This window comes from Sprattus sprattus (genome assembly GCF_963457725.1).
Source record: "Sprattus sprattus genome assembly, chromosome: 9".
NCBI classification, from domain to species: domain Eukaryota; kingdom Metazoa; phylum Chordata; class Actinopteri; order Clupeiformes; family Clupeidae; genus Sprattus; species Sprattus sprattus.
Window position 1 is genome coordinate 16,772,762 of NC_137928.1, and position 20,707 is coordinate 16,793,468.

At 43.3% G+C, this 20,707-nt stretch overlaps 1 protein-coding gene across 2 annotated transcripts; it reads left to right on the forward strand.

The window, feature by feature from the left end:
- The first annotated feature begins 717 nt into the window (after nucleotides 1–717).
- Nucleotides 718–19,939, forward strand: cltcb (clathrin, heavy chain b (Hc)). Of its 2 annotated transcripts, XM_080844403.1 has the most exons (33): nucleotides 718–1,011; nucleotides 2,040–2,247; nucleotides 5,037–5,305; nucleotides 5,524–5,685; nucleotides 5,790–5,903; nucleotides 6,042–6,215; nucleotides 7,625–7,822; nucleotides 7,986–8,186; nucleotides 8,302–8,454; nucleotides 8,562–8,684; nucleotides 8,801–8,938; nucleotides 9,058–9,222; nucleotides 9,451–9,631; nucleotides 9,854–10,017; nucleotides 10,167–10,292; nucleotides 10,454–10,596; nucleotides 10,898–11,132; nucleotides 11,379–11,501; nucleotides 11,754–11,899; nucleotides 12,069–12,252; nucleotides 12,340–12,532; nucleotides 12,612–12,769; nucleotides 12,894–13,058; nucleotides 13,242–13,349; nucleotides 13,706–13,873; nucleotides 14,220–14,369; nucleotides 14,518–14,649; nucleotides 14,758–14,868; nucleotides 14,969–15,139; nucleotides 15,747–15,968; nucleotides 16,590–16,610; nucleotides 18,504–18,579; nucleotides 18,837–19,939. In XM_080844403.1, exons 1-33 carry the CDS (start codon nucleotides 970–972, stop codon nucleotides 18,962–18,964), a joined length of 5,052 nt encoding a protein of 1,683 aa, XP_080700529.1. In that variant the 5' UTR covers nucleotides 718–969; the 3' UTR covers nucleotides 18,965–19,939. The 2 variants fall into 2 exon arrangements, with proteins under 2 accessions (XP_080700529.1, XP_080700530.1); XM_080844404.1 differs by lacking the exon at nucleotides 16,590–16,610.
- The last annotated feature ends 768 nt before the right edge of the window (nucleotides 19,940–20,707 follow it).

The following is a 20,707-nucleotide window of genomic DNA, read 5'->3' on the forward strand; positions in this document are numbered from 1 at the left end:
AGTACAACATTAAAGCTGTGCAAAGTAGCTCTACTGTGGACCCTAAAACAATGAAGTATTGCCACACCACATTTTTCTCTATTAAGGTCCATCACTGTTAAAATTGTACGTTTTGCTGATTTTATAAAATGTTAAGTCACAGAGAAAATATGAGATGAATGCTAACTCTGTTAAATGTAACTGTAAATTCATGCCCAGAGCATCCAGACAGCCTGCCATATAGCCAGAACAAAGTGAGAGTTTACCAAGCTCAGGTGTCGAAGTTACCTGGTTGCTTAGAGGATCTGGGTTACATGTAACCAAACCTTTCTTTTTGGTTTACCTTTAGTCATCGGAGGGCATTCTTACAGCCTGTGTTTCCAAAAGTTAAAACTAATGAAAACTGCCCATTTCTACTGCATTCATCCCATGACTCGCTAAGTACCAGGTCAGTGCATTACCCGGAACTGACGTACACCTACGAGACTGAATGATGTGGCAGAAAATTCCGAGAAATTACACAGGTGTGATATTTCGCTGCATTTAACATCCCGACTTGCAAATAGCCAGCAAAATAATGTGATCATTAGTAAAATATGTGTTATTCTTAGCAACCATATTCATCTAAACCATAATTGCCCAATTAATTTATTGTGTCCTTCCGCCGCAGAGGTTCCAATCTGCGGCTTCCGGATTGTGTCTCTTCCTAGCTAGCTGCTTCCGCCGCCATTGCGGGTTTTCAGAGTCGCTGGAGCCACTCAATTTCTTGAAGGCGGTGGAGGAAAGCACAAACATCCGGCGGAGTGATTGTCACTGTACATACAATATTAGTGAACCCCCAGCTTAAAGAGATTTCCTGCTGTCTACATTTGTCTTCGTATTTTGACTGGCTGCGACTGAACACGTCTGTGGAGGAGGTCGTAGCTGTAACCCACTCGCTAGAATATTCACGATTCCGGCCGGGAGGATTGAAAGCAGAGAGGAACAGTCATGGCTCAAATCCTACCCATCCGCTTTCAGGAGCATTTGCAGGTTTGTGTTAAATAAGAAAACAATTTTCTATGTTGTGATGTATTATTGAAAACGAAAGTCAATTCTTGTCTTAGATGGACTGTTGTGATGGGCTATAGCAAGCTAAATATCCAGCTGGTTTCACTGCTCTCACGTCCCTGTTGACAGTGCTAACGTAGTTGGCTAACCTTAGCAAACTAGCTCACCAGCTAACCAAGAGGAATCAAATGAATGACCTCCCATTCTCCATCGCTTGAAATTCTAAACCAACGATAAATGATGCATTGATTTCAATAATGCTATATTCATTATAAGGAATGCGCATGGGTTTTTCATCTAGACTTTGGTCTCGGCCGCTACCGGTGACTTTTCAAGATTAATGTTAGCTAGCGTTAGCTAATAACGCTAGTTGTAAACAGGTAATACAGCGTTAAAATCATTGAATTGGTAAATTACACATAGCTGAGCTAGCTACATAGATTACGCGCTCAGATGACCTCTGAGTATATTGATATGGTTTCCAAGGAATTTGGCCACAATAGAGCCACCTCAATTTGGGAGTTCTTTTGAATTTTGCCAGCGATTCTAGAATAAAAATACAGTGCATCGTCCAAACCCTGACCGCCACATATTGAGCCAACAGGCACCGGCTGAATGGATCTCTGCTTCCCTGTTTGAATGAATGAGTAATCCGTAATTTAACTTCTGTATGCAATATTTGTCATTTATCAGTCACACCTCAGAGAGGAATAGGGAAAATGTTTAAATATTTAGATGTGAAAAGAAAGAGTAAACCCACTAAATTTGAACGGATTACATTTTGTTGTAATGCATAGGGCAATTGCAACCTATTTCCATTTTTTTTCACAACTGATGACTGCTAAGGTTTAGCAGATTAGTGTATTCAATGAGATTGCATGCATTACTGTTAAATATATTTACTCAAGTAAATCTCCGTTTTGAATTTGTCTGAGTTATCCATATATTACTTTTTGTTGTCAATTTCTACTGTGACTTTAAGATCGTAATATTACAATGACTTCCCACAGCTCCAGAATTTGGGGATCAATCCCGCCAACATTGGCTTCAGCACCCTGACTATGGAGTCAGATAAATTCATTTGTATCCGGGAGAAAGTTGGCGAGCAGGCACAGGTAGTGATCATCGACATGAGTGATGCCAATACTCCCATCCGCAGACCCATTTCAGCAGACAGTGCCATCATGAACCCGGCCAGCAAAGTTATTGCACTTAAAGGTAAGCTGGCCCTGCATGTCACCCTCCCATATAAATCAAACACAAAATTAAGCTGGCCTCTCTGTATGTCGACCATACTGTGTAGCAATAGCATATACCTGTGTTAATTTGTTGACGTTGTCATAATAAATGTTCATTCAAGGCCATTTCCTTAAGCTGTCATAAGCCATTTTTCTGTGAGCCTACTTAATGTAAATTATGATCTGAACATGCCACCCCCCCCCCCCCCCCCCCCTGTTTAAAATGCTAGCCATTTTGGTTTGTGAAATACATTCTACTGACCTACGTTTCTTTATATTGTTGAATTTATCGTTTAAAAGAAATAAATAATTGAAGTAAAAGTGTCAATTTCCAGTGTCTTGCTATCATAAATGCTGTATCTTTTTTGCTTTTTGTTCTTTTGTTTCGTTTCTTACTGCTTCTTATATGTTTGCAGACGGTGAGTTAAACTTTATATATCATGAGTTGTGGGACGTGTACTCCTGTGTAAAATGTGATAAATTAGCACGTGATTGAGAAAAAAAATTACAATACACAGCAGTTAGAGGGTTGTTGATCCCTATAAACAGTTACATTAGTTCTCCTTTTAATTTTTTAAGCAGTTTTTTTTTTTTTTTTTAAGCATGTCTTATTCAGCAGAATGAATATGATGATCCTAATTTCCATCAATTTTACACACAAAATTTAATTTAATCTAGACGATGGAATCACTTTTCAACAAGATCATGATGCATCCACACAATCATTTCAACACCTTTATTGTGCATTATTTGGATTTTATTTGATTTTTAAATGGCTTTACAAAACCTTTCAAACAAAGCTCCAAACAATATATTTCACAAATTAACCATGCTAACTTATTTATAGGCCAGTTGAGCATTTGAAATACCAATAACGAAATAATCAACAGTGACTTTTTGGGAGCTGATGCAGTTTGATTATGGAGGATACTCAGGATAGATATGATCTAGCAATCTCCAAAATATCATCATGTTCAATTTAATTGATCTTTCTCATCAGCTCTGGATGGATCTGTTGTTAATATTCCCCATAGTATGTTACGATGGGCTTTCCAGACTTACAATCCACAAGTTGATTCAATTTGGACATTTTAACCGGTAGTCATCTTACGATTTTGAGCCAATAAAAGAATTTGAGCAAAAACCTCAGATCAACTACTCCATAATGAAGCAATTGCAGCATCACTGTGCTACAGCCAAAGGAATTTGTAAATTAATGTTATAAATTACTTTGCATTGTATTTATGAATAAGATGTTGTTATGTGCCGATGGCTGCTGATTGTTTAAGTCATTTGCATCACCTGGTTTCCTAACGACGATTGTAAACAAGCCATAGTCCTAACAAACTAAGAGACCTGAGACCTGGGTATCAGTGATCTGAGAGCTCAAATCTCTTTGCATGGTGCTCCTTTCCTTTTTTACACTCAAGAATTGTTCTATAATATTAATAATAATAATAATAATAATAATATTAATAATAATAAAAATAATAATAATGAAAACAAAAATAATACACTAATCTTACTTATATGTTGAGTGTTTCATCTCTGCCTTTATGCCATTTGAACATCAGTTCATCATCTACTCAGTTAAATATTCACAGTAACAAAAATTCTGAACCGGGGGCCCAATCTTCTGAATGTCACTGTACTGACATCATTCCAAACTTATAAGAGAAATGCGGAAGCCGACTTGAAAGTATTTTTTTGTTCATGTGCCACTCGAGGTAGTCACATATCCTAAATTGCTGTATTCTATCCTTAAGACTTAAGTAAATTCCTTGGTGTATTTAGCTTTTTCTGTATAACTTCTCACTAACTAGGTGGCCAAAGCACAGCTTGAACACCAGCTGTAATATATAGGCGTGCGACCTGACATTTACAGACGCCTAGTTTGTGTTTGCAGCCTGATGCGTTGTCTTAATAGTGGTCATTGCAATTTATCCTAGTGCATGCTATTTATTATGGTCACTTGGAGCATAACTAAGTAAGTAGTTCGTCTGACATTTAAACCAAGAGTGTATGAGCGTAAATTACAGAGTCTGGGCAAACATGCTGATTTAAGTGCTTGCCAATTTGATCCCTGACCATCTCCAATCACTCTTGAAAGCATATTATTTACTGCCTACTTCAGTTGGGAGGAAAGTTTGATTATTTGTTGCCAGGGAAATCTGTCAAAACATGAGTGGCGTTGGCTGAATAAATCCCCTTAAAGTCAGAGATGCGGACTTGACCTGTAGTAACATCCAAAAGATGTGAGAAAGTCAATTCTGTGATCTAGCTCTGTCTCTCCATGAGGCAGAAGAAAGGGAGAAGTGATTAGGGCTCTCCTGTTCACCTGAGAGCCGTCAGCGTGATAGTTCCACAGATGATGCAGATTCTAAGTAGCATGCACTGTTCAAATCATTTATTTGGCCAATTTGGGGTAGTAGTTAGTCCTTCCAGCAGTCACTGAAGGTTCTCTACTGTCCCTGTGTACTCATAGTATGTAGCCCTCCACATACTGGTAATTAATTGAATGCCTTTTCTAACATCTGACTGGATGTCTGTTAACATTTCCCATGTTCGTTTTTGATTTTGTAATGCGTCTGTGTCTCAAGTCATGGTGAAGCACCACCATGACTACCAATATTTCTCAATTAAGTGGAATTTGGTGTCTACCATCTTGTCAGATTTCTATGTTTTATGTGGCATTATATTAGGTTCTTAATTGAGCCCATACACAACAAATCCCTGCATATATGAAGTGTCTTTTTGTGTCCTTTCCAGCCGCAAAAACACTTCAGATTTTTAACATCGAAATGAAGAGCAAAATGAAGGCCCATACCATGACTGATGATGTCACTTTCTGGAAGTGGATCTCCCTCAATACTGTGGCACTTGTGACAGACAACGCTGTTTACCATTGGAGCATGGAAGGAGACTCTCAGCCAATTAAAGTGTTCGACAGACACTCCAGTTTAGCAGGCTGTCAAATCATCAACTACCGCACTGATGCCAAACAGAAATGGCTGCTTCTCATTGGAATTTCTGCACAGGTACTTTTGAAAGTCTCAGATGTTGAATATCTACAGAATAGACATTTTGGTAAAAAAAAAAAAGAGACCTGTGTGTTTGATGCCAACTGTAATCAGGACTCCTTGTGAGACTTGTCATTGTATACAATTGTTTTGCTGCAGGTCTGTTTTGAGATCAATAGAATGAAAAAGAGAGATCTAAACGTGTTGTTTTTCTCCCATCCCTTTCTTCCTTAAAGCAAAACCGTGTAGTGGGTGCAATGCAGCTGTACTCTGTGGACAGAAAGGTCTCTCAGCCTATTGAAGGCCACGCGGCAGGCTTTGCCCAGTTCAAAATGGAGGGAAATGCAGAAGAATCGACCCTGTTCTGCTTTGCTGTGCGAGGACAAGCAGGGGGAAAGGTATGGTCCCAGATGCTGTCTGCTGCCCTGTGCCAGCAGAAAAAAGGCGAGGATGCCGAGTGAACCATTTCTGCTGTGTCTTACTGTTTTTTTCTTTCTTTCAGCTACACATCATTGAGGTTGGAACCCCACCTACGGGCAACCAGCCATTTCCAAAGAAAGCTGTAGATGTTTTCTTCCCTCCAGAGGCCCAGAATGACTTCCCTGTCGCTATGCAGGTATCCCTGGCTTTTTCCTGTAAAATCCAGCCATTCTGCTCAATTTGACGCCCTTGAGTTGTTTATGTGGTGGCTCACTGATTGCTCATCTATTTATCTTCTTTCTCTCTCTATCTGTCTCTCTGTCACTCTGTTTAGATAAGCTCCAAGCAGGATGTTGTCTTTCTCATCACAAAGTATGGCTACATCCACCTGTATGACCTTGAGACAGGCACCTGTATCTACATGAACAGGATCAGTGGAGAGACCATCTTTGTCACAGCCCCCCATGAGGCCACTTCTGGCATCATCGGAGTCAACCGGAAAGGACAGGTACTGTGTCGAATAAATTCAGTGGAGTGTTTGAAAAATCAATATGTGTGTCTTGCCTGTTAGTCTCAGTGGAAAATCAAATCCATTTAAAAAATGGATGATCACTGTCCAGACTGGTGTTTGGGCTGTGCTTGATCGTGCAACTACACAAGCCAAGAACGAGGTCTGAACTCCGTCTGTTGTTGTGTTGAAACTGTAGTCCTCTTCCTAATAAATTATTTTCTAGCTTAACCCCAAGCCACATGAAATATGCATAGTAGGAGTGGGGCATCTCCAATTCAATGCATCTTAGTTCTGCACATGCCCAAATTATTTATTATTATTTAATACTCTACCTTGTAAAACATTTGTCTTTAATTCTTGTTTTTGCTATTTTGTTGGTATGTAATGTGTTTTATGTCCTATGCACCAACCACACCAAGTTGATTTCCTGAATGTGTAAATATACTTGGGCATTAAAAAGAGTGTGTGTGTGTGTGTGTGTGTGTGTGTGTGTGTGTGTGTGTGTCTCATCTGTGTCTGCATGGCACCATGCCATCGTGCCCTGACCTTGCGTTTGGCGAGTCTCTGAAAATAACTCTTCGCTGGGCCTCCTTCCCCCTGGCACCAGGCAGTAAAAACAGCATGTGACACTTACTGTGAAGCTCTGAGAGGCGTCCTAATCCTCTTAAGGCTCCTCCTTAGGGAGCTTTCCTCCCAGACTTCTGTGACAAACCCTGGTGCGGCGATCAGTCCAGGAATATTGTTTCGGAGAGAGGTGTCACTTGTCTCCCTAAGCCTTGGGAATCACTATGCACTATGCCAAATTTGTTTTGCAGAATATGTCATTCACAAATGTTGGGTTCAGTGCAGAACGTGAGATTGTTAATCCCTCTAGTAATAAGAAACTTAAGAAATAAAATGCTGGTGTATTATAAATTGTTACAGTCTCATCATTGGATGGTTTTCCCTGAGTGCCTGTGGATTGGTGTGAAATAGAACAGTCTGATGTGTTAAGGCTGTCATTGCAGCATTAACACTGGTTATTTTTTGTAACTTAAACCAAAAGTTAACTACTGTCCTAGCTGGTCAAACAGTATTAGTAGCCCTTATCCATTAGTGTCATGAATTGTGTCATTATACTGTATCTTATATCTTGGTTATGTGATGTTATGCCACAAGTTTTGTTTCTGTGGACAAACCCCCCAGAGCACTAAGGCTTTAATCAGGATTTGTAGAAGTTGTCTTATAATCCTTACTAGGTATTTCATGACATGCATGGAAAGCTTATGGTGGCCCACGTACGACTCCCGGCCTAAAACATTATGATCATGGATTTCAACACTACTAGGAGAGTTTTTTTTCCTTGTGCTAATGTGTTTTTCACTCTCTCTCTCTCTCTCCTGCGCCCTCTTATTGACTGTGTCCAGGTGCTGTCTGTGTGTGTGGAGGAGGAGAACATCATCCCCTACATCACCAATGTGCTGCAGAACCCAGACCTGGCCCTGCGCATGGCCGTGCGCAACAACCTGGCCGGCGCCGAGGAGCTTTTCGCCCGCAAGTTCAACAACCTCTTCGCCGGCGGCAACTACTCAGAGGCTGCTAAAGTGGCCGCCAATGCTCCCAAGGTACCTCCGCCCACATGGTTTAGAATGAGACAGTGATAGACTCTGTCTCCTGCAGTTCTGCAGTATTGATCACCACCTGAGTTGCAGACAGAGGTGAAATTTAGATTTTTGTCGCATTAACGTTGGCGGTGCAGAAACCTGGCTCTGCTCTGTGCTCCGTCAGGGAATTCTGCGGACCCCGGACACCATCCGACGGTTCCAAAGCGTCCCGGCCCAGCCGGGCCAGACCTCGCCGCTGCTCCAGTACTTTGGGATCCTGCTGGATCAGGGCCAGCTGAACAAGTTTGAGTCTCTGGAGCTGTGCAGGCCTGTGCTGCAGCAGGGACGCAAGCAGCTGCTGGAGAAGTGGCTGAAGGAGGATAAGGTAGGGTGCCACAGTGGGCTGAGCAGTCTGGGGACGGTCACTGAGTTTGGTTCATGAGGAATGGTGGAGGGTAACCAGCATGACCTGACAGAGGGCTTCTCTTTTGATTTTATAGCTTGAGTGCTCTGAGGAGCTTGGAGATCTGGTGAAGTCGGTGGACCCCACTTTGGCTCTTAGCGTCTACCTGAGGGCCAACGTCCCCAACAAAGTCATCCAGTGCTTCGCAGAGACTGGGCAGTTCCAGAAGATCGTCCTCTACGCCAAAAAGGTAACTCTAAAGAGTCCAACGTCAGTGGACCCACGGTGCTCTGCTCTTTGTAATATTCCTGACTGGTGGCCTGTTCTTAACATTCATGCACCCCTGACTTTTTCCAGGTGGGCTACACTCCAGACTGGATCTTCCTGCTGAGGAACGTGATGCGCATCAGCCCGGAGCAGGGCCTGCAGTTCTCTCAGATGCTGGTGCAGGACGAGGAGCCGCTGGCCGACATCACACAGGTGAGGGGAACAATAACTACCCTGCACCGGTTCAGTCAAGGCATACTTCTATCTTCTCAGGTGATCATTGATTGCTTGGCTAACATGCTCTCCCCCGACCATCTCCGCTCCCCCAGATTGTGGATGTGTTTATGGAGTACAACCTGATCCAGCAGTGCACCTCCTTCCTGCTCGACGCCCTGAAGAATAACCGGCCCACGGAGGGACCCCTGCAGACCCGCCTACTGGAGATGAACCTCATGCACGCTCCACAGGTGACCCCCCTTTTCACCCTCACCGTCGGCCATTTATTTAGCTCCTTTTCTCTACCCCTCTTCTCTCTCCATCTAATGACTTGACAAGTTGTTAATTGCGCTGCTGATTTTCTCTGAAGGTTGCCGACGCCATCCTGGGGAACCAGATGTTCACTCATTATGACCGCGCCCATGTGGCCCAGCTGTGTGAGAAGGCGGGGCTGCTGCAGAGAGCTCTGGAGCACTACACTGACCTGTATGACATCAAGCGTGCTGTGGTGCACACTCACTTGCTCAACCCAGAGGTAAAGGCCGCTTTGCTAATGCCCCGATGATAGCAGGGGTATAGCAGTTTTCCATTTCTGAGTCTTAATAATGGATTTAAGCTCCTCGACTTCTCATTTACTGCTTGACTAAAAACACTTTAGAGCACTTTTGTCGAGAGTCTTGCTGTATCATTGAAATATCATCACACGCTTGTAGACCTGTATCAGTCTTGAGCCTGGCAGTGAGCTTACTGTTTTAATGTGCAGTGGCTGGTGAACTACTTTGGCGCCCTGTCGGTGGAGGACTCTCTGGAGTGCTTGAGGGCCATGCTGTCAGCAAACATCCGGCAGAACCTGCAGATCTGCGTGCAGGTGGCCTCCAAGTACCACGAGCAGCTCTCCACCCAGACTCTCATCGAGCTCTTTGAGTCCTTCAAGAGCTTTGAGGGTAACTACTACTTACTCTTTACAATGCCGCTACTGGAAATGTATTCAGCATGAAGTGAATGTGTGAACAAATGGATTGTATTGTTATTATATCTGTAATTAAGTAAGAACTTAGAAACAGCATCTTGGATTTAAGAGCCAGTCTGTATTGCTGATATTTGAAGAGGAAAGTTCAATACTTTCCTAAAAACATTTTAACCAAATAAAAATGTCTGTGTTACAGGTCTCTTCTACTTCCTGGGCTCAATTGTAAACTTTAGTCAGGACCCAGAGGTTCACTTCAAGTACATCCAGGCAGCATGCAAAACTGGACAGATTAAAGAAGTGGAAAGAATCTGCAGAGAGAGCAACTGCTATGACCCTGAACGTGTGAAGAACTTCCTTAAGGTAGGATTCCTTAATATACTTGGATGTTACAGTAGATAAAGAATGTCTAATGTGGATGTAAAAGAATATTGAACATGTCTAATTTAACTTTAAATGTGATCTTGTGAAATTGATCATGTATTTTTTTTATTTCCTTTCTCTTAAAACAGGAAGCCAAGCTGACTGATCAGCTGCCCCTGATAATTGTGTGTGACCGCTTTGACTTTGTCCATGACCTGGTGCTTTACCTGTACCGCAACAACCTGCAAAAGTACATTGAGATCTACGTTCAGAAGGTAAGCCATGAAAGTCCGACTTCAGAGAGGCCGTGCACACTTGCCAAAAGCACATCAGACTATTAATACAGCATTAGAGCAGTGTCAATTGATGAACAGTTGTTCTAAAATATATGGTCTATTTAGTTGTAATGTGTGATTCACTTGTGTGCCTACTTCAGGTGAACCCCAGTCGCCTGCCTGTGGTGATCGGAGGTCTGCTAGACGTTGACTGCGGTGAGGATGTCATCAAGAACCTCATCCTAGTGGTGCGGGGCCAGTTCTCCACCGACGAGCTGGTGGCCGAGGTGGAGAAGAGGAACAGGTGCGTGCCTATTAGAGACCAGCTTTAGGAAACAGCCTCCTCTCCATGAGGCTTCATGCAGACTGTGCCACTGCATCTAGAGACATGAGAGGCAACTCTGAGCCATGATGAGAGTGTGGTGTTTATTTAGGAGTCCAAAACAGGCACATGAGTATATTGCGAGGTGCTTTTAAAGTAGTTGCAATTTTACAAACTTATATGAATTTTACCATTATTCATGCTCTTTCACAACGATTGCCTTCTGTTAAAATGACTGTGTGTGTATTTGCAATGTTTAATATGTGTTGATGCATTGTGACAGACTGAAGCTCCTGCTGCCTTGGCTGGAAGCCCGCATCCACGAGGGCTGTGAGGAGCCTGCTACCCATAATGCTCTGGCCAAGATCTACATTGACAGCAACAACAACCCGGAGCGCTTCCTGCGAGAGAACCCCTTCTACGACAGCCGGGTGGTGGGGAAGTACTGTGAGAAGCGGGATCCCCACCTGGCCTGTGTGGCCTACGAGCGAGGAACGTGTGATCAGGAACTCATTAACGTACGTGTCTACTGGGGTTTCCTGACTGACCTACATACAGTATTACTGTTTTAGAAGACAGACTGCTTGTCTGGTGGCCACGACTGAAATAGATGCTGTGTAAAATTTCATCACGACTAAAACGTTTAAAGACATGTATTATCAAATCATATTATAAACAATTATGGTTTTGTGTGCTTCCCTTCGGGTCTGAGACATGACAGGTCAAAAGTGTGAGTGGTTAACTTGACAATCTGTTCTCCTCAGGTCTGCAATGAGAACTCCCTGTTCAAGAGCCTGTCCCGGTACCTGGTGCGCCGTAAGGACCCGGAGCTGTGGGCCAGTGTGCTACTGGAGACTAACCCCTACAGGAGGCCCCTCATCGACCAGGTACAGCCTGCCCTAATTAGGGGCAAATTACAAATTAGGGCATCTTGTAAAAGAAAATCCCAGGGAATGGCCTTAAAATCCTTATTTGTTTCAGTTAGAATTTAAATCCTGTGTGGATTTAACCTACATAGTGTGGATAGATTGGATTCCCAAATGTGTCATTTCAAGGATAAAATAAGGAGGAAAAGGTTGATGTACATCTGTTGAGGTAGTGAGTGAAATTAAATGTCTACTTCTGGTACCCTCCTGCAGGTTGTGCAGACTGCCCTTTCTGAGACCCAAGATCCAGAAGAGGTGTCTGTTACTGTCAAGGCCTTCATGACTGCTGACCTGCCCAATGAACTCATCGAGCTTCTGGAGAAGATTGTTTTGGATAACTCTGTCTTCAGTGAACACAGGTATTGTAAAGTGGCTGTATTCCTTGCCATTAGGGTAATTGTGTATTTACCTTCTTGAAATATTTGTGTATCTGAATGCAAGTAAGGAAAATGTAAAGAAAAAAGAAATTTGACATGCATGCCGTAAAGTTCCTGGTGAAGACTCTGACCTGTAAGCTTTCCATCACAGGAACCTTCAGAACCTACTGATTCTCACGGCTATCAAGGCAGACCGCACCCGTGTGATGGAATACATCAACCGCCTGGACAACTACGATGCCCCTGATATTGCTAACATCGCCATCAGCAATGAGCTCGTCGAGGAGGCCTTTGCCATTTTCAAGAAGTTTGACGTCAACACATCAGCTGTGCAGGTCAGTCTTATAGCAGCCCCCTAATTTCTCCTCACTCTGACATAAGTCATTCAGCCGCATCCTCTGACTGGTGCTACTCTGTTGTAGGTTCTCATCGAGCACATCGGGAACCTGGACCGCGCCTACGAATTTGCCGAGCGCTGCAACGAGCCGGCCGTGTGGAGCCAGCTGGCCAAAGCCCAGCTGCAGAAGGAACTGGTTAAGGAGGCTATTGACTCCTACATCAAAGCTGACGACCCCTCCGCCTACATGGAGGTTGGACAGGCTGCAGCTCAGAGCGGTAAGAGATGGAGGTCAACACAGGGCCTTAAGCTTCACTTGTCTCTGCCTGCTCTTTAAACTCATCGTCTCTCCTTCAGGAAACTGGGAGGACCTGGTGAAGTTCCTGCAGATGGCCCGTAAGAAGGCCCGTGAGTCCTACGTGGAGACGGAGCTCATCTTCGCCCTGGCTAAGACCAACCGGCTGGCTGAGCTGGAGGAGTTCATCAACGGACCTAACAACGCTCACATTCAGCAGGTGCACTACCTAAAGACCCAGTGTTTGTCTACACAAGGCCTGACTTATGTTAATGTTGTAATGTGTAATCTGTTGGATCTTAATCACCTTGTCTTAAATAACCTTGGCTTGACCTCCCATCTAGGTTGGAGACAGATGCTACGATGAGAAGATGTACGATGCTGCCAAGTTGCTCTACAATAACGTGTCTAACTTCGGCCGCCTGGCCTCCACTCTGGTGCACCTGGGCGAGTATCAGGCAGCCGTGGACGGAGCACGCAAGGCCAACAGCACAAGGACTTGGAAGGAGGTAAGGGACAGAATTCATCACCGCTTGACAGAGCTTTGATTTGATGCTGGTCCATAACTTCTATCTCCTTCACACTGAAAATATAAATCTCCCAAAGATTGTTTTTGTTGACGGACTGATGAGAAGTGGTTGGATGTCCTTGAAGAGTTTTGCCTGAGTATTGATCCGTTTCTCCTCTGGTAGGTCTGCTTCGCCTGTGTGGATGGGAAGGAGTTCCGCCTGGCCCAGATGTGTGGGCTGCACATTGTGGTCCATGCTGACGAACTGGAGGAACTCATCAATTATTACCAGGTACATATTTACATACCGTGTGAACAGCACTACCACAGGTGTCTGTTGTCTTCATGTTACTAAGTTCTGCTTGAAAAATTAACCCTTGACCCTAGCACCTGGCTTTGTTGAGTTTCAGGAACCCCACTTAAAATACTATATACTTATTACTATATAATAATAATGATAATAATAATGCATTTTATTTGTAGCGTACTTTTCATTCAAAAGAATATCAGAGTGCCTAATGTACCATATCCTTTGTCAGATACATGAAAGTGAATTTATATTTGAAGCTGGATCTGACGCTGTCCAGGAGCTCCTCCATGTTTACATGTGTTGCTTGGTGATGAGTGGTTGCTATGGTGTTCCCTCAGGGCCGGGGCTACTTTGAGGAGCTGATCACCATGCTGGAGGCGGCGCTGGGCCTGGAGCGTGCTCACATGGGCATGTTCACAGAGCTGGCCATCCTCTACTCCAAGTTCAAACCGCAGAAGATGAGGGAGCACCTGGAGCTCTTCTGGTCCCGCGTCAACATTCCAAAGGTGAGGCGCTTGCAAGCATTCCAGAAACTCCACCCTGTTGGTCCAGTGGAATCTGTCAGTGCTCAGCAGTTTAGGAGATGTGGTTTGTGGTACAACAATTTTTTGAGTGTGGATGGCTTTTTGGCCAGAGTGATCTATGAATCTATGTTAATGATTAATGCCATTTTAAAAATCAGATCTAAATGGTGTGTGTGTGTGTGTGTGTGTGTGTGTGTGTGTGTGTGTGTGTGTGTGTGTGTGTGTGTGTGTGTGTGTGTGTGTGTGTGTGTGTGTGTGTGTGTGTGTGTGTGTGTGTGTGTGTGTGTGTGTGTGTGTGTGTGTGTGTGTGTGTGTGTGTGTGTGGCAGGTTCTGAGAGCTGCAGAGCAGGCCCATCTCTGGGCAGAGCTGGTGTTCCTGTATGACAAGTACGAGGAGTATGACAACGCCATCATCACCATGATGAACCACCCCACAGACGCCTGGAAAGAGGGACAGTTCAAAGACATCATCACCAAGGTAACGGCTCCGCACAGCAGGACTTGACATCTCATCATGGCTCAGGGCATGGTTTAATGACACGAATTATCATATATGCCTAGGCTGGGGTTGGACCAGGATGAAGTTAGGGGCAGTAGGTCTTCACTGTCTTTTTTTTCCATCTTAGGTGGCCAATGTGGAGCTGTACTACAAAGCCACCCAATTCTATTTGGAATTCAAGCCCTTGTTACTGAATGACCTGCTCATAGTGTTATCCCCAAGACTCGATCACAGCCGAGCCGTCAACTTCTTCAGCAAGGTAAAGTGATCCTTACTACTTGACTAATGATGAAATATGGATCATACATTTTTAGGTTCGTAGGCAGTTTTGAAACCTTGCAACCATTTTTTTGTTTGTTTTTTAAAGGTTAAGCAGCTGCCTCTGATTAAACCGTACCTGAGGTCAGTACAGACCCATAACAACATGCCAGTCAATGAGGCACTCAATAATCTCTTCATCACTGAGGAGGATTATCAGGTATGTGAACTGGGAGTGAGTGGGAAATTCTAACTTACATTAGCATGCCTGCAAACAGGAAAGGAAGTCTCATTGTGATGTCTCTGTTCCTCCTGCTCAGGCTCTGCGCGCATCCATCGACGCCTATGACAACTTTGACAACATCACTCTAGCTCAAGGTCTTGAGAAGCATGAACTCATTGAGTTCAGGAGAATCGCAGCATACCTCTTCAAGGGCAACAACCGCTGGAAGCAGAGCGTCGAACTCTGCAAGAAGGACAAGCTCTACAAGGTTTAGTCTCTCCCGTGTCGTTTTTTTTGTTTGTTTTTTAGTTTTTTTCTCTTGTAGCAAATCTGGCCTGTTTTTCTCCATATAATGGTTAGATTATATAATTGTGGCACTGTGAAGTTAACACTGACCTCGTTTATACTAAGGTTTTAGACACCCAAGTAATACACAAAAATGTCCGACTCAGCATGGTATTAACCCTCAAGCTGAAATGCCGTTCAGATTGGCCGTGTTAAGAATTAAGCTCTAACTAACGGCCGGAGCTGTTGGGTTCAAACCAAAGACCAGGGCAGTGTGTATTATGACCAGCAGACCATACCATCAACCCTGCAACCTTCTCTCTATAGTGAAGAGATATAAGAGATATAGAATTACATTTCTGATTATTTAAAGATGCTTTAAGAGAAGTTTTCACCCATTACTAACTTCAGGCAAATGTTAGTCCTCCTTTTAAGAGTTTCAAGAAAGCATTTCATCAGCAGCTTTGAGTTGAGCTGTTTGCAGAAGAAATTGAAACGGTTAGATATTTCATTGGCAAGGTCCTCTGAGTCTGTGTGTCACCCACACGTCTGCCAGCTTTGACCCCTGCTGTTGTGCCGTCTTGCTGCAGGATGCCATGCAGTACGCGTCCGAATCGAAGGACATTGAGCTGGCCGAGGAGCTGCTGCAGTGGTTCCTGGAGGAGGGTAAGAGGGAGTGCTTTGCCTCCTGCCTCTTCACCTGCTATGACCTGCTGCGACCCGACGTGGTGCTGGAGACGGCCTGGAGGCACAACATCATGGACTTCTCCATGCCCTACTTCATCCAGGTCATGAGGGAGTACCTGTCTAAGGTGAGCTGCCATCACGGTCAGAGGTCATGAGTGTGTACGTCGCGTCCTTAGGACTTAGGTATTTCGCTGGGTCAAGATGAAGTGAATTATTTGCGTGCAGTTGTGTAGAATGTAGTCATATTTCGTCTTGGTGCCATGAAGGGTGTTATTGAGAGATTCATTCTATTTGTGTGGTTTTGGACATTTTATAGTTGTTATCATAGTAACTATAGGTTATAGTGTGAGTGATTGTGTGTGTGGTTAAGATATGTGGGATAGAGGTCTCAGCGCCCACCCTGTTCACGCAGCACCCACAAAGAAAAATAGTCTGATAATAAGTGTGCTGTCCCTTACCAGGAAGGATATGAAAGAAGATATAGCCATCTTGTTTATCTTATTGTTATGAGAATATGAAGCTGTATGTGAGATTATGACTCTGCAGCTGTGTAACAGGGCGGTTGTGGAATGCTGTCACTTTTCTGTGATTTTTTTTTTTGTATTTATTTTTTTTTTTCCTCTCTGGTTTCCTTTAACGCTCTCCCAGTAATTTTTCTGCATTTGTTTCTCTACCTTGCTTTTTGTCAATGCTGGAGACATAAGTTTGCTTTTCTCCTAAGCTGCTGCTCTTGAATTCCCTTTCAGGTTGATGCAATTAAAGAAAAGGTGACGGTAGACTCTTATTCCATCTATTGTACTTTACCCTTGTAGTATGGAGAACTGAACCTTCAGGAATATGCATGAGTTGTTCCCTCCCATATCACACTGCTGCTTCTGAACACACACATTGACTAGAGCCCTCGACTCCCCCCCCCCCCCCCCCCCCCCCTTCCCCAGAGTGTCCCGTAGATGAGTGACCTACTGCTAGCCAGGCACAGCAGAAAGCTCAGACCCTTTAGATGCTCAGACGCCGCTCTCTCCCTCCAGCCTCTTGTCCACATGTGACTGCTTAGACATTTTTGAATGTTACTGGTCTGCAGTAAGTTTTGGAAGTCGCTAAGGAGTCCTCAATAAGAAGAAATGGTGGATCTAAGTAGACTTAAATCTAGGTTAGAGAATAATAGTTAGTTTCAATGGCTTTGTTAAATCTGTATGTCATGTAACCCACTGCTAAGAAAGAAAAGAATGAAATATGTAACAGTTCATCAAGGTTGCCACCAGTGTTGACGTAGCTAACGATCTCATAGATAGCCTCAGGAAAAAGTCCAGAGTAATAGCCTGGCCCTTGTGTTCTCCAGTGTAGGCGTGTGTGTGCGAGCGTGTGCACTGCAAGAGTGAGCAGGCCTGTTGGTGTGTGCAGTAGACACCACGCAAGCATGTGTTCTTCTCTAGCTGTAGAAGCACCCTTGACTGGTTAGCGAACTTGGCTGTTGGCTTTGCCTGTCCCCTGGAAGCCTTGAATGGCCGTACCAACCATCCTCCACCCACCCAACCACTCACTCCTTTTTCTTCTCTGAAACTGCCTTTTCTCGTTCTCATGTACACTTTTAACAAGAGGAATAACACCTTGTGGCATGTTTTCTTTCTCTCCTTCTCAATGAAACTACAACTTGCAACCTTTCAACCTTTCAAACAAGCCTGCTAAAATAACTACTCATTTGAACTTATTAGAGTTGACAAACATCTGTTGTGTAGAGAACTGAACCCAAACACATTTATAGTAGCTATTCAATGCATGGTCAAGACTATTAGTAAAACATTTTTCTTTGGAAATGTTCTCAAGATAATTTAATGAAGTAAGACTTAAAGTAGATGACACTTCCACAGGGGTAAGTGCAACCTGGCCTTGTCACCCCTCTGAAAAGATTATTCACGTTGTCCTACCCACTGGATGGGGACTGAATGGTGTTTTTCACAGACTGAGACATGGTCAGTTTGCATAAAACTTTGTGAAGACGTATGTAGTGAATTACTTTTTTTGCTGTATGCTTAAAAAAAAACCTCATATTTCCCATCCTTTATTGTAAGCGCTACCAAGCGAACAAGTACATATCATTCTCAACATGATTTATGTTGCTGAAGCATTGCAGTCACAGAACCAAGAACCAGACTGGGACCTTGTATTCTGTGCCTTCATTTACATTCGTCTATTTAAAATGGGTTCAGTTTTCTACATACTCCTCAATTAATAGCTAGTTTTAATACTCTTGGCTGATTGGAGGGACCATTGTCTATTTCCTGTATCTTTTGGCTTTCTGTGTGATTTACGTCTAAGATTACCTTTTGAAGCCCGACCTCTTGAGGTTTTTTTTTCAGTGCTAAATGTTCTGCTAAGAAATGGAAGCACGACAGTAATGAGTTTCAAGCACATCCTCAGGACACTCTGCTGTCATGTGAAGGGTGCTGGTTGAGGCCACAGACTGGGCTGTGTAAAGCATCTGCACCTTGTACACGCAGCTTGGCTTATAGCATCTCCCATGAATGGTCCCATCTGTCAGTCATTTCTTCCGTTGACCAATGAAGGCCTGACACGGTGTGGCAGCATTGTCCATTGGGAACTCCCCGCTGCTCGCGAACCGAGTGTCTCCACTGACACGCCTACCCTTGCCTCCTTTTCAGGTGGACAAGCTGGACGCCTCCGAGTCGTTACGGAAACAGGAGGAGCAAGACACCGACGCGCAGCCCATTGTTTACGGTAAGACTCACCCCACTTTTTGATGTCAGGAGACACCTGGTTTCTGATCGCCCTGATCAACCCTGATGGAGATCATCCAGTTATGCAGTAAGACTCACCCCACCTTTTGATGTCAGGAGACACCTGGTTTCCAATCACCCTGATCAACCCTGGTTGAGATCATCCAGTTATGCACCCTTTCAAAGTGCACTCCACACATATTGTCCTTTCTTTGTGTTACACGCCTTTACTTAGTGGCTGTGTTGTGTTCCATCTAGGTACTCCCCAGCTGATGCTTACCGCTGGCACCAACGTGGCCGTCCCTCCCCAGCAGTCCTATGGTTACGGCTACACTGCGCCTGCTGGCTTTGTCCAGCCTCAGCCTGGCTTTGGCTACGGCATGTAGAAGCCCCGCTGCCCCAGTCATCCGTCTGTCTGTGCTTGCGTTCCTCACCAGATTATTATGGTCTGTCATCACAACAGGGGATTTTAGAAGAAGCAAGTCAGAAAGTTGTGCATTTTAAATTATTCTCTTCTTTTTCTCCCCCACCCCTTATACCACAATGAAGGACTTCATTTTTATTTGTTTCATTCAAGAAATGAGTCGGACCACCTCTTTATTTTTTTCACATTCCATATTTAAGCCTATTCGCATTTATTAGCATTCTTGTGTTCTATTTTTTTAAGGGGTATCAGGGGTCTTGTATGTAAGTGGATTTGTGAGAAGAGCAATTAATCTAAAGTATGTTGTTTAAGCATCAGATTTGCACTCTGCTGTGAGAGGAAACTAATGTAGAATCTCTTTAATTTTTTTTTCTTTGATGTTCTGTATGTGAAAATGCTTACACTGTCTGTCTGTATAATGCATTTCATTATTGTATATTATGATAAATATGGGTACAAAATAATATTTGAACGTAAATGCATCCATGGATCCATCTAGCAACACTAAGTAATAATCGTAATATTCTACACAAATGTGTAGCTGTGTGGAATTTTAAATGCATACAGACATATACGTAAGCAATTTTAATCCCTTCCAGCCTATACCAGTCCTCCAGTCAACCCATGTAGAAGTTAATAGCATCTTTTCATCCACTCCATGTGTAACAGGTGACCTTTTGTTGTGCTGTATACAGTGCTCTTGTGTGAGACCATTTCCATAAATGAACAATGGGGATAACAAACGTATTCTTCTGACGTGTGTATTTACTCACCGACTTATGTTGAGGTTTGTGTCTGCCAGGTGTTGTGTTGTTCTAGCTCACTATTTTGAGTGTACAGAAGAATGAATATAGAAATGGTTACATTGCTTGTCCTGTCTTTTGTTTTTGTGCAGTTGGCACTAAGAACAAACCAAGAATAAACAGGATTGTGATCATAGTTTGGGTCTTTCTTGTTTACATGATTGTCTACTTTCTTCATAATTACACATGATGGCAGTAATTCAATTTTGAACTTCAGTTTCTATTTTAAGAACATGTGCAATTTCCAATTTTCAGCTCTTCAGTGCCTCCCAATATAAACTAATGTTTTGTCATAAAATGGCCCCTGATGGCCACTCAAATTCAAATGAAAAGATATAATACTACTTCTGAACATTGCTCACAAATAAGAGATTTTGGTTGGAGAGGCAAACCCACCTCTTAACTAGTGGTTTTGCACTAGTGTACTGGCAAACATGTTTAAAAAAATAATATACCTTTTTTTTAATAAACTAGTACCAGAAGTCAGCTCAGTGCAAAAAGCATCTTATCATTCAATTCAATTGTATTTTTTTATATAGTGCCATTAACAATAGACATTGTCTCAAAGCAATCCAAGGCTTGAACCCCTGAATCAAATACGATCATACCTGCACATATAAAAAAAAATCCTCACCGCTTTTCTGTTGTTTAGGAAAGATACTGGGGATTTTTGAAGCTGCAAGGGACGATCCTAGCCAAGTGGTGGGGCTGTTGACTAACTCATAGCTTTCCGAGTACCGCTTTTGCACTACACATAACAAGGCAAGGCAACTTTATTTCTATAGCGCATTTCATGCACACGTGCAACTCAATGTGCTTTACATATACAATGACAGGAAAGACAATAAAGAATTAAAATAAAAGGATCAAAAAAAGAGTAAAGTGAAACAAGTTAAAAGAAG